This window comes from Leopardus geoffroyi, chromosome D3 (genome assembly GCF_018350155.1).
Source record: "Leopardus geoffroyi isolate Oge1 chromosome D3, O.geoffroyi_Oge1_pat1.0, whole genome shotgun sequence".
NCBI lineage: Eukaryota > Metazoa > Chordata > Mammalia > Carnivora > Felidae > Leopardus > Leopardus geoffroyi.
Window position 1 is genome coordinate 67,672,448 of NC_059339.1, and position 13,963 is coordinate 67,686,410.

Consider the following 13,963-nt stretch of genomic DNA (forward strand, 5'->3'; position numbering starts at 1 on the left):
TTGTAAGAAGGAACCCATCTAGGTGAGCTGAGGACTGTGAGCCATTCCCTTCCCAGGGCTCATCTGCAGATTCCAGGAATAGGGTAAGGGTCAGGCTCGGTCTGGGAAGAGAAACTCTACTGAATAACAGAACTTTGGACAGTCACAGGATTCTCCTCCCTCAAAGATGTCTGCCAGATTTTAAAGATGCAATCAATAGGAGGCTCATTAGCCAAACTCAAACCATGGAAGAAAGATGTGAATCTCCCGCAGTGTTTGAGGGAGTAGGTGACAGAGACCTGCCAGGCTTTCAATGAAAAGCCCAGGAGAGCACTATTCAAAGAAAAGGTACGAGCCAGCGCTAGACTGAATCCAAATAAATGGTAACTGAGCCCCAACCCTGCTCAACCCCGATCAGATTAAAGCAATCAGCCCCTCCATCCACCTGACATAGGAAAGGTCAAATACTTTTTGTGAAAACCATCATTGGCAGCACCTATAATGCCCTGACATGCAATATATGGCACACGATCAAAATTACACGGCCCGTAAAAGGCCGGAAAATGTAATAATCACAAGAATGAACAGACAATGATGAAAGCAGACCGAGAGATGATCCAGATATTAGAGCTGGCAAACAAACTTTAAAATAACTATTATACATAATACAGGGGCGCTCGGGTGGCTCAGTTGGTTAAGCATCCGACTTCAGCTCTGGTTATGATCTCATGTGCACTTGCACTGTCTCTCTCTCTCAAAAAAAAAAAAAAATTAAAAATTATAAATAATATTAAAGAAGATTAAGGAAAACAGAAATGGATGAAGAATTTCAAATGAGAGTTGGAATTTACAATATCAAAGGAACATATAATAAAACAGAAAAATACGGTATTTTAAATTAAGAACTTATTAAATGTGTTTAGCAGCAGACTAAACACAGCATAAAACAGGATCAGTAAACACAAAGTTAGGTCAACAGAGTATCCAAACTGAAAAAGGGAAAACAAAAGAAAACAAAAAGAACGAAAAGAACAGAGCATAAGAAATATGTGGTATCCAGTCGTTTGAGCCCAAGTACCAGAGAGGATTTAAAACAAGATTGCAGGATATCCTAAACTGGCGTTTTACTATTATTTTCCATCTCCACAGTTCATGTGTGGTGCTTTCTATTTCAGGTCCCTTAGATGGTCGTACGTTTTCTTGTGTACCACTAGTGGGGATCACATCAGCCTGGAAACACTCTACCACAGGACAGGAAAGAGAAGGAGTAAACACTATGGTTAAACATCCCCAATAATTACAATCCTCCCAGAATGTGGTTAGTAACACAGAAATGGTCTGAGCAAAGCTGGAATGGCTCCAGGTACAACTGGAAACAGACCAAGGATGCCGGCAAAACCAAAGGTGGTTGTAATTTCTTAAATGCCTATTATTTTAGCCAGGTTGATAAATGTATTCTTTAAAGCCAAGCCATTACATTAATGGGACAAAAAAACAAGTGGAGAGAATGCTTATTGCATCAGGTGTTAAATGTTATATTTACAGACGTTAATTAGTCTGGGTGCAACTCAGTGATTTTATGAAGAGACAAAAGTCCCAGAGCAGGTGGCTGTTTTCCCTGATAAGGTAAGTGATAAAAATGTCCATGTGAGAATATATCATGTACACAAAAGAGCTCTGAATACCAGTGTCCCGCAGCAGGAGCTCCCTCAAAAATCCTAACTGTAAACGTAGGTACCGGATAAAGGCGCAGGGTCTAAGCAAAGCATATTTCCAACTGTGTTTCACAGGACCCTGCACCTCATCAGAAGTGCTTTCACAACTTAGACACAGAACACACAGAAAATAACAAATTGGATGCTGAGACTGATAAAAGGTAGCTATTACCCATAATTTCCAAGTTCTTTTTTTTTTTAATTTTTTTTTTTTAATGTTTATTTATTTTTGGGACAGAGAGAGACAGAGCATGAACGGGGGAGGGGCAGAGAGAGAGGGAGACACAGAATCGGAAACAGGCTCCAGGCTCTGAGCCATCAGCCCAGAGCCCGACGCGGGGCTCGAACTCACGGACCGCGAGATCGTGACCTGGCTGAAGTCGGACGCTTAACCAACTGCGCCACCCAGGCGCCCCATAATTTCCAAGTTCTAATTCGCATCTATGAAAAGCTTCATTGTTCTGACTGACTGATTTTACGACTAAATGCTATAGTGTGAATAAACTAAATTATACATAATGCAACGTCACCTGGCAGAAACTTCGTCTAAGTATAGACAATACAAGTTAATGTCTACAACTTAGTGTAAAGTCCTCTTAGAAAAAAATGGAAGGAAAATGAAGACGCGGATTATATGTGAATATTACAAATAAATCACATTCATGTGGTTACAGTGTTTCACAATTCACCAACCAAACTCACGTTATTTCATAGGACCCAAAAATAGTACTGAGGAATTACTCAGGTAGTTAGTATCTACCGCCCCTTTTCACAGGTGAAGAAACAGTAAAAAGTAAGTCACATGCCTCAGGATCCACATTCATCCAGTACTGAAGCCGACTCAATGGGTTACCAGACTGCAAATTCAGAGTTCTCTCACACATATTATGGCTGATACACACACACACACACACACACACACACACACACACACACACACGCTGACAAGCTGCATATATCTTATGTATGAACGAGGGAAAGAAGGTTATTCTTACTCTCTTCTAAAAAATTAAAAGGAACTAGTTTAAGAAGAACTGAAGAACTAGTTTAAGAAGAACCCACTGCTCGGGTTCAAAAGACTTCTCTTTAAAAATTCTTCCTGGGTTATACAGAGAAAATAAAAGGGTAGGAATACGAAGTTAGAAATCAAAGTTGACAATCCACATTTACTTTAAAGTACTCTGATGTTTACAACTTTAGAAGATGGAAAACAAAACCAAAAATCAATAACAGCATTAAAAAGAAACACATGATCCTGGAAGGATACCGGAGAGCCAGTAATACAATGATTTCTGAAGAGGGAAAGTGGGTGAGGAGATGGGGACACTTGGGTAGGGGAGACCTTTCCCACCCTATCATACAGGGGTGAATTCTGAATCATGTACAGCTTATATTTTGTTTTTTAGGAACGTACTTTTTGTTTTTAAGAAACATACTTTTTGAAGGAAAATACAGATATAAATGTATATGTTTCTAAAGACTGTTAACAAAATAAAAATACACTTACCCTTTAACAGAAAAATTGACTTCTAAGGGTTAAAAAAAGAGTAAATAGTTTATGTATTGCCCAAAAGTCCTATTTAAACATTTCATTGTGCTGGCTATAAAAATAAAACACACTTTTATATATAAATATTAGGAAAAGATTATAGGACATTCCTTTTTTTAGAGTATCCATAAATAATTTAGTATAGTCTCTCTAAAGATTCATGGTTAAGTGTTAACACTTTTACAAGTATGCTTTATCAAGTTAAGGAAATTCCTATTTCTAATTTGTTAACATGAATAAATACAGAATTTGATAAAAATCTATTTCTAGATCCATCAAGATGACCAGAGTTATTCTTTTTTTTCTTTTTAATATTTATTTATTTAGAGAGAGAGTGTGCATGTGAGTGGGGAAAGGCAGAGAGAGAGAGAGAGAGAGAGAGAGAGAGAATGAATATGAATGAATGAATCCCAAGCAGGTTCCATGCTGTCAGTGCAGAGCCCAACGCAGGGCTTGATCTTACAAACCATGAGATCATGACCTGAACCAAAACAGAGAATTGGACACTTAACCAACTGAGCCACCCAGGTGCCCCAGAGTTGTCTTAAATATGACTGTGGAGTATCTCATATTAATAGGTTTCCTGCAGTTGAATCGTATTTGCCTTCCTGCAATAAACCTTTCCTAGTCATGACTTTGTGATTTTGTTTTTAGTAACCCTACTTTTTTCTTTTAATGTTTACTTATTTTTGAGGTGGGGGCGGGGGGACAGAAAGGGAGAGAGACACAGAATCCCAAGCAGGCTCAGGCTCCGGGCTGTCACCACAGAGCCTGATATGGGGCCGGAACCCACAAACCACAAGATCATGACCTGAGCCAAAGTTGAACGCTTAACCGACTGAGCCACGCAGGCGTCCCAATAACTCTAGTTTCTGATATTTATTTACAATTTTTGCAACTGTTTTTATAAGTAACACTGGTATAATAAACTTTTCTTGTACTATTCATGTTCAATTCTGGTATAAAAATGGGTTAGTAAGTTTCCTTCACAATCAGAGGTAAGAAAATGAAGGATCTGGATTGGGATTTTTCTAATTCTTTGCTATTACCAACAAAACTGGAATGAACACCAGCAAACTCTGACCATATTCCTATTTTCTTAGGATGACAGATCAAAAATGTGATTATATGGTCAAAGCACCACTGTAGGAAAGCCTTATAATGCACGTCTGTGAAAATGAATTCTTCATTCCTACACATTTACATATAATGGATATTATAAAATGGCCCTTTTAGACCTCACAGTCCCTTTCCTTCAACTTCAGAGTTCCCGACCCTACAGCAGTTTAGATTTTGCTTTATCGTAGAGACTATGCATTGGAAGCCTTTTTTTCTTCTTCTTCTGATTGACTCATTACCCAAATATCAAATGCCATTCTAATTTTACAATGGAGTTGTCTTCCATTCCTTGGTCTCAAAAGTGTTTGAGATATAAAAACCTCACAAAACTTTACTTTTATACTATTCAGCTCCTTGCAGCTTGGGAAGGTGACGTTCTACCAATGAATCACTTTGTACCACCACCTTCAACAACAGGGAAGAGGCAGTGACATATATACCTAACCACAGCTTCTATCCCTCCAGAGACAAAGCCATGGAGACAGAGTAATTGCGTGAGGGGTGGGAGGGACATGAAGCCAGGACGGTTTCCGCCCTAACTTTGGTCCACTCTAACATTAAAAGAAGAGGGGTCGAGGGGGAAAAGTATGAACAGTCAACAAAACAGGTATCTTAACAGAAAACATTTGCTATTTTTAAAAATTAAGGGATTTGTTTCCTGTTCATCAGAGGAACTTGTTGGTATTTTTAGGCTTGTAAAACCTTTGTGTTTTTGTTAACAATTTTCTTGCAATTTTAAGTACATCAACTTACACAGTAAAACCATTTTGTGTCGTATTTTCAGTAATTCTGCCTAAACTATGGTTTGGATTTATCCATAATAGAACTTTCCCACTCCTATTCCTCAAACATTACAGTCTAGATAAGTAAAGAGTTGCCTGAACGTTTAAGGACACTTCGTTAAGAGATAGCTAATAATCTGATATAACCAAAGTATTCTACTACTAAAAAATGAGGCAAACTCTATAAAATACACGAAACCAAACCACAGTATTAGAAACTTAGACTTCTTGATGACAACAACTGATATTAACAAATCTACATCTCTTTCAAAAGCAAAAACCAAAAGCCACCAAATTAGACACGTCAAATTTGTGAGCTTCAAAGAACTCTGGACAGTAAAAGAGACAGGACAATGAACCACCACCACTCCACTTTCCCTATTCAGGTAAAAGAGTAAAATAAATGTTTTTTTTAATGATGATAAACCCTAGAAGAACCCTAGAAGGATCTTTCAAAGAGGCTATCAAAAGAAGAATGGGAAATAGGAAAAGAATTCCAAGGTGACCTCCACACATTTCAATCACCAGCTCACCACCCACCGTATCTCCTGAAAGGAAGGGACTGCGCGAGTTCTACTCAGGCTTGGCCCTGTCAAGACTGCCCCGCACGGGCCACTTCAGCCTCCAGTGATGGCACACAAAACCATGGCGCCAGGTCTTCCCGCACACACGCTCCCTTGGAGGAGGAAGAGAACCTACTCAACAGCCTCCCTGCCTCCACTCCTGCCGGTGTCACGAGCATTCTCCTCACCGCAGCCCGATGCTGTGCTAAGACTCTTCAGCGACTCCACCCTCACCCACTCAGGTTCAGGTTCAGGTTCAGGTTCACGTTGTGGTTCCTTATTCCTCACACAGCCTCAGCCCAACCACATCCCACCCCTGATCTAGAGCCTCCCAGGACACTCAGTACTAGCTGGCGCAAAATCCTTCAACTAGAGCCCCCTTACCGTCCCTCTCAAGACCACAGCGCCACTCTGGACAAACCGGGCCTCTCTTGACTAAATCCCTCCCTTACACCCATCAAGATTCAACTCTGGCACCAATTCTAGTCCAGAAGGAAACTTCCACAAGCTGCAGAGTAGGCAAAATTCCTCCCCTCTGGACATAACTCCCTGAGCAAACATCTTTCTTAACACCTATGACACCTCATGAGATTATCTTCTTTATTTTGTCAAGTTTATCCCCCTTTCTAGAAACAACTCAAAAGCAAAGACTGAATTTTTACTCCGGTGAGGAAGAGTCTATCACACACGTAGTGGGTTGTTTAATAAATGTTTACTGAACTGAAATACCAGACACCATACAATGAAAAATTAACAAATGTAGCTTGACTTGTCCTAACTGGCTAATTACCCTCAGCCAATTCATTACCAAGTCCCTTCAGGTCTACTCCATCCAAATCCGTCCACTTCACGTGTTGGCACAGCCACCATGCCAGTCCAGCCGCCAGCATCTCGAATTTAGACCACTTTACTAGCCTCTTGATCTCCTTCCTTCCAGACCCACTGTCCAATCACTCACTCACACACACACACACACACACACACACACACACACACACACTTTAAATTAAAAACCAGGCTTCAAAGTCCTCATTTGCTTTCTGTTGTATTTAGACTAAACTCCACACTTCCACAGTGCCTTACAATGCCCTATTATAATCTGACCCCTTCTACGTCTTGTACTCATTCTGTATTCCTCCATTTCCACGGGGCTCCTTTTAAATCCTCCAATACAATCAGCTATTTCTCAGCTGGGTGTCTTTACACTGGCTCCTTCCTCTCCCAGAAGACTCTTCCTCCAGCTAGATGCTACTTCTCAAAGCCCGGTTTGAGGCTCACAAGCCAATCAAAAGCAGCTTTTTTATCCCTCAGTCATTGTCTTCTTTGCATTCGTTACCGTCTCAAGTTCTACAATTTGTCCACTTGCTTTCTGCGTGGACCTATCCCTCAGAAGAGCAGGAACTTTGTTTTGGTCATACTGTATCGTATCCCCATGGGTCTAGAAACAGTGCCCTGCACTCAGCAGGCACTCAGACGCATAAACCAGAAGAGTGACTCTTTGGAAGATATACATGAAACAGGTAAAGTAAAAGAAACGGGTAATTAATTAATCGACTAAATAAGGCAGGAAACATCCTACTGTTAGTATCTGCAAGAAGAGAGGCTGGTGTTACTGGGATCTATTATCAACAAGCATTTGACTGCATTTGCCACACAGAGCTCATGGGAAACCTGTGAAGTAGAATGAGGTCACGTTATTTATGCTAGCCTACACGTAGGACACCGCCACAAGTCATTTTAGGAAATGCTGTATGCTGCCACTCCCCAAACCCTGCAAGGCATACGAGTGTAGTGAAACACTTAAAAAACACCCTCTCTGTTAAAGAAACAGTATTTCTGACAGTGGTACTTATCGAGTAATTAGATTTACGCTAATAAAACTTCACCCTCTTAAGTAACAGGCCCTTCCAGTACGAGAGGCAGGTAGGTCTCTGAGTGAGGTTCGGACTCCCTAGACATCTAAGAAGCTGCCTCCTAGACTGTTCTAAGAAGCCATGCTGCAACTCAAGCAAAGATTACGGAAGTAAAATTCATCACTGTGTTAGCAGCTTCCGTTAACTCTTTCCTGACCAAATTTTTGACCAAGGGGAGAGAAAACGGTCAGTCACTGCTGCGCTAGTGAGAGGAAAAGCTTTCTGACTCTTTATTCAAATGTCATTCAATCAGACACAAGGATAAGCTACAGTGAAGCATTTAGGCAATGAACGCAGTGAAGACTGAAACACTACAACTAAGTATTTTATTTTGCTTGGTCAAACCTCATTGTTCAAGAAAAGGATCTGTAAAATAAACCAGTCTTAACTAGTCACACAAAACTGAAACGACAGGTTAAAGATAGCTGTCATCTTTTAATAAAATCACGATTTACAGGGGACTTGAAGGTAACAAAATTTCAGTGACGTTCCTTCGGATTCCTCTAAGCAATTTAACAGTGTGACCATCGAACTTCTGCTCTAACGACACTTACCTTGGTATGGTAACACATTTAGTATTACAATTTTGAGTGGTGATGGCTTTCTCAAGCTCATCTAATCGTCCTGTTTTCTTTAGCTTCTTCACCAAACTTTTAACCGCTTTCTCACACCACTTTTCTTCTTGTCCGTTCTGCTCTCCTCCACCTGCTCCTCCAGAGCCACCGGCTGATTTCTTCCATCCCAGCAGTCTCTTCACGACTGGCGGAGTGAAGGGCAAGATGGACGACATGCTCTTACCAAAGGCCGCAACCCACACTGAGAAAAGACGCTTCTCTATCTAACCTAGAAGAGACACGGAAAGGATGGTTTAGAGGCTAACTTCAAACTCCAGTAATAATTTCAATGTTGTATCTAAAGCGAACGTGAAAAGGAGGCAGAAAATCAGATCAGGGACTTTCGGAAGTGATCTTTTTCTCCTACGAAACGGTCTTTACTACTTTAAATGAACGGTAGAAACAAACTTAAAAAACAAAACGTCATAGTATCATAAAGTAAAACCTAAAGTTGTAAGAAGGGAAAAGGCATCAAGTGTGAAGTAAACCAACAAGAATTAGAAAATAAAGGTAAACAGAGTCTGTGAAGACAAGGTCTGGTTCACTTTTACCATCCCTTAAGAAGACTTTCAATTAGGCCTCTTTGTAAAAATATTTTTTCATTTTTGTCTAAGTAACAATATGCGTCGTGACTAAAGTCAAATACATTTCCTCTTCTCACACTGAGGTACAATTCCTCAAATCTTTACCCTTTATTCTTGCTATTTATATCTCAAGTAATAGGCTCATGATGGTATCCCCTGAAACATCCAGGGTAGTATTATCTACCGATTACGGAACGTGAGGATTTACACCACAACCACTCACTTTCCTCCAGCCTTAATAATCATCTCCCAAAGGAGTTTAGCACCTGATGAGACCGGTAGTAAACTACTATATAATCATGTTTCCCTTTTTGTACAACTCTTTCTTATCTCAGTTTGTCATGTGCTTAGTTTTTCTCTGCACCTACCATAAATTCTCCCCACACTCCTCATAAGCCCCATAATTAAATTTTAATGCGGATGACTTTAATCTCAAAATAAGAGACACGATCATTTACCACTTGAGGACAGAACTGGAGACTTGGGACTTGAGAAGAATGAAGATTTAGAAACGTAGCTCTAAGAAACATCTACAGAAAACCAGCTAGAATGATGGCGGCACACTTGATCAGGTATTTGCCAGGCTACACAGTAAAAAGTATTCCTTCGGAGGAGCCCCACTTCTAATCAGGATGAAGAAATGACAACAGACGATCATTTTCACCTTAACAAGCAAAACAAGCCAGATAAAAGCTACAAAATCATGGTTTTTCTGAACCTGTCAAAGCTCAGGATGCAAAAAAAAAAAAAAAAAAAAAAAAAAAAAAAGTTCCACCTAAGTGGAACTAAATTCCAGAAAGTGTTGAGCCGTGAAAGAGAGCCCTCCCCCCCCCCCCCCAATGGTTTCCTTCCTGGTGGAGTGGCTAAGGAGGAATCATCCCACCACAGAGGAGGGTAAGGAGAAACCAACTTACCCTTTCATAAATTTTAACAGCAACATGTGTGCTGACAAGATCTACAAAAATTCCAAGGATTTCACAGAGCAAACCTGTACCACCCAGCCACTCACTCCCACTGGGCCCCACTGCAGGCTTGCCAAATTATGCTGAAGGCTGGGAGACGGGCCTGGAAAGCTGAGAGATACCCTCAAATGCAAGTAATCTGTCCTCTGACAAGGAGGGGGAAAGAATGGACAGAAAGGAGAGAAATCAACTCCAGAGATTTCAGACGTTCAGCTGCCAAGGGCCGAGGTGAGACAGGAGAGACCAAAACTTCCACCCAGAGGACACTGAACTACCAAGGGAAGGACTGCTAAAAGAAATGGTGTTACTAGCACGGAGATACCTCGCCACGCACAAAAGCCTGGGGCAGGACGAGAGCAAAAAGAACTGCAGAATGACTAAGGGGCAGACAATTGGGCTGTAAAGCAGAGAAATCACCCAAGGTTCAAGAAAGCTGAAGGCTCATATATAAAGCACAAAGAGATAACTGAAATCACACTCAGACAACAAATCTTGCAGAAGGTCAAGTCTCAATCCTGCTCTCAAAACACTGGAACTAACAAACCAAAGTTGCAAAAAACCCTGAACTAGCCCGACAACACAGCTTATGGATTTAACCTCACTGTCTATTAAACTAACATGAGAAATAATAGGCAGTTTTCTGGAAGTAAAGAGTATTTACTTCAATCCGTACTGTTTTTGCATAAATATTCAGCTTTCGGTAAAAAATTACAAGATACAGGGGTGCCTGGGTGGCCCAGTCGGCTCTTAGCCTCGGTGGCTAAGTGTCCGGCTCTTGACTTCAGCTCAGGTCATGATCTTGCAGCTGTGGTAGGGAGCCCCACATCAGGCTCCACGCTGACAGTGCAGAGTCTGCTTGGGATTCTCTCTCCCCCTCTCCCTCTGCCCCTCCCCTGCTCCCACACACTAGCTCTCTCTCTCTCTCAAAAATAAACTTTAAAAAAAAAAAAAATTAGAAGATCCAGGGAATAGCAAACCACAGGCAAAAGATGAATTTATTAATATAATCAGATTAGACAGGGCCCAGATGTTAGAATTATCAAACAGACTAAAATGGCTATGACAAAAACACTAAAGAAACAGGGAACTTCATTACAGAACTAAAGCTAGAAAAGAAACAATCACAGGGAAATGTTAGAAATGAAAACTACAGTAACAGAAATTAAAGATTCCTTTAAATGAATTTAATAAAAGACAGTAATGAACAGTGAACTTGAAAACAGGCCAAACAGTACCCAAATTGAAAATCAAAGAGGGAATAAAATAAATAAAAAAAAAAAAAGCAAAACCCTGAATATCTGAGACCAAATATCTATTAACTGGAGTTTAACTGGAGTCCCAGAAGGAGATGAAAGAGAAAATGGGACAGAAAAAAATACATGAAGAGATAATGGTCAAGAACTTATTGGAAATGATGGCAGATATCAACCCACAAGTGCAAAGGAAACAGTCACAGTCAATGGGCTGAATGTTAAAGACAGGAGTAAAGATAAAGGCTGAGTGTCAGCTAGGATGACAGCTAAAACTTCACTGAAGATCCAGACAGAAGGGGAACCTGCACTCATTCATAAGCTCTTCTCCAAGGGCTTCAACTGAGATCTCTTGAAAAAGACTCGCATGGGGCGAAAGATGGGAGAGAGCTCTTCCGCCTTGGCAGCATCTCAAATGAAACAAAAGCCTTCAACTAGGAGGAGAGAATCAGGAAAACCTCCCACACCTAGGGCCCAGGGAAAGAGCATGCCTCAAGGGGAAGAGCAGAGCAAAAGCCACGGTACTATTGGGGGATGGGGCAGAACCTACTTGCCCACCTGCTACACACACACCAGCCTTTCCCCCTGTAACGATAACCACAGTCCAGTGCTACAAGAAGGCAGGCAACACTGTCACCACCAGTCCCAGACAAGGATACACCGATGCTGAGAAATAAGGAGAAGAAAAAGCTATCGGACACTGGCACAGGAGCAAGAAACTGGCCTGGGACTCAAGATCCTGAACTAACACAAAGCAAAGGTCTGCTGTTCCTAGATGGGGAAATCTGTAACAAATATCAGCAAGTCACATTCAGTTATACATACAGAAAAGGTAACACATCATTACAATGCAGGGTTTACCGCACGGAGCAAAACTGGCTCAACGGTAAAATAATAAACAAATAAATAAAGCACCTCATTTATCGTAATAAAAAAGAAAAACTTTACGATTCTCTTAACTGATGCAGAAAAAAAGAAAGCATTTGGTATGTTAATTTAATATCCATCCGCAATTAAAAAGTTTCAGCAAACTGGAAATAGAAAAGAGGAAGAAGTTCTTTATTCTGAAAAAGGACATCCATGAAAAACCTAGAGTTAGCAACATATGTAATGATGAAACATTAAATCCCTTTTCCTTATGACTGGAAATAAGACAAGGACGTCCACTGTTGCCACTTCTATTTAATAAAGCCCTGGATGTTCTCTTGCCAGTAAGGCAAGAGACAAAAATAAAATAAAATAAAATAAAATAAAATAAAATAAAATAAAAGACTGGAAAGAAAGAAGCATATTCTCTGGTGATATGACTGTCTCCATGGAAAACTGCATGGAATCTGCATGGTGGTAAGGTTGCTGTGATAAAGGTATACATTTGCTAAAAAAAGAAATATAATTCTCAAAAAAGGACTTTGGATTCTCAAAAGACCATTCTCAAAATGGTCTTCCAACTGAAGACCTTGGGCCTTGGGACAGTTTGCTAGAAAATAACGGTCACAACCTAATAAATAATCCTACTCATTCCCTCAAAGGGGAAGAACAATTAATGAGGTTAAGGTCCCCAGCCCCAATTCAGGACACTGTCCCAAGGGTCTCCCAGAAGAGCCAATACCATATGCCAAATTTCATAAATTTATCCGGCCAATGGGTACATTGCTTTAGGGGCATCTCCTGGAACCATGTAACAATGCTGCCCTGGCACTCTTGAAAGTCCAGCTGTGTGGGGCGCCTGGGTGGCGCAGTCGGTTAAGCGTCCGACTTCAGCCAGGTCACGATCTCGCGGTCCGTGAGTTCGAGCCCCGTGTCGGGCTCTGGGCTGATGGCTCAGAGCCTGGAGCCTGTTTCCGATTCTGTGTCTCCCTCTCTCTCTGCCCCTCCCCCACTCATGCTCTGTCTCTCTCTGTCCCAAAAATAAATAAACGTTGAAAAAAAAAAAATTAAAAAAAAAAAGAAAGTCCAGCTGTGGTTTAGACACTAAAAATGTGAAGGGAGCCAATAAGCAGGATTCTGTGACTTTCTGTAGCAATACAGCAGACATGGCGAGAAGGTGAGGTTTGCCCAGAGCTAGGGATTTGCAAGGTAAGTAAAGAACAGCGAGAACTTGAGTAGCACGGTTAAGCTGTCTACAGTGGTTGACTCTATGTACTACCCATAAATAAGCAAGCCAGCACACAAAACTACAACTTGAAAAATAAAGCAAACACACAAAATTCCAACAAACACATGTAATAATCCACCGAAGCAGATGTTTGGGATTACCGGGCAGCCAAAGGTATACCTGCCTATCTGTGGCTTCTGCTGAATTCCTCCTCTGCCACAAAGCATGCTAAAGGGGAGCCAGCTGTGTAAACCTCAGGACCACGTGACATAGTCTTTTTGGAGCACAGAGAACATGCTGATTAATTCAACCTTCAGAAGGGAGAGGGATCACAAAAGGGACACCAGAGCAGAAGCCTAAGAGGAGAGAGACAACATCAGGCAGAAAGTTCAGCATGTTTCCAAAGAGTTTCCAGGAGTTACAAAATCCGCAGGTATCGCTACAATATGGGGTAGAAAGAAACAATGTGGTAGGCACGCCGCAGGGGAGGGGAAGGCCAGCCCAGAGCACAGAGCCAAAGAGAGTCTCCTTCAATTATTCCCAAGACAATTCACCACCCCGATGAGGACATTCCCCGGAAAAGGAGGACTCAGACAACTGCCACTAACCAACCAAACTGAAGAGCGTGTAGTGGCACACGAGTTGCTGTCTGGAACCCAGAAAGAGAAGCAAGTCTGAAGGCTACGGCTTACGGGGTCACTACTACACAGGCCTTAGTGTAAGTCACCGTGCCCCCCACGTGACCAGAAGGCAGCACCAAAGACCGCAGAGGCTCAGGAGAGGGTAGTCGGCACACAGACAAGAGTGTGCCCAAGCAAGGCAGACAACCGTCCCTGCT

At 41.4% G+C, this 13,963-nt stretch overlaps 1 protein-coding gene across 6 annotated transcripts in view; it reads right to left on the reverse strand.

Moving 5' to 3' along the window:
* SMAD2 (SMAD family member 2) overlaps positions 1 to 13,963 on the reverse strand; it is a 77,730-nt gene that overhangs the window by 45,562 nt on the left and 18,205 nt on the right. For all 6 annotated transcript variants that reach the window (XM_045459069.1, XM_045459071.1, XM_045459065.1 and 3 more), the window contains one exon: positions 8,175 to 8,463. In XM_045459069.1, coding sequence (XP_045315025.1) covers positions 8,175 to 8,410 — 236 coding nt within the window. In that variant the 5' untranslated portion in view covers positions 8,411 to 8,463. The remainder of the gene's footprint in view (positions 1 to 8,174; positions 8,464 to 13,963) is intronic.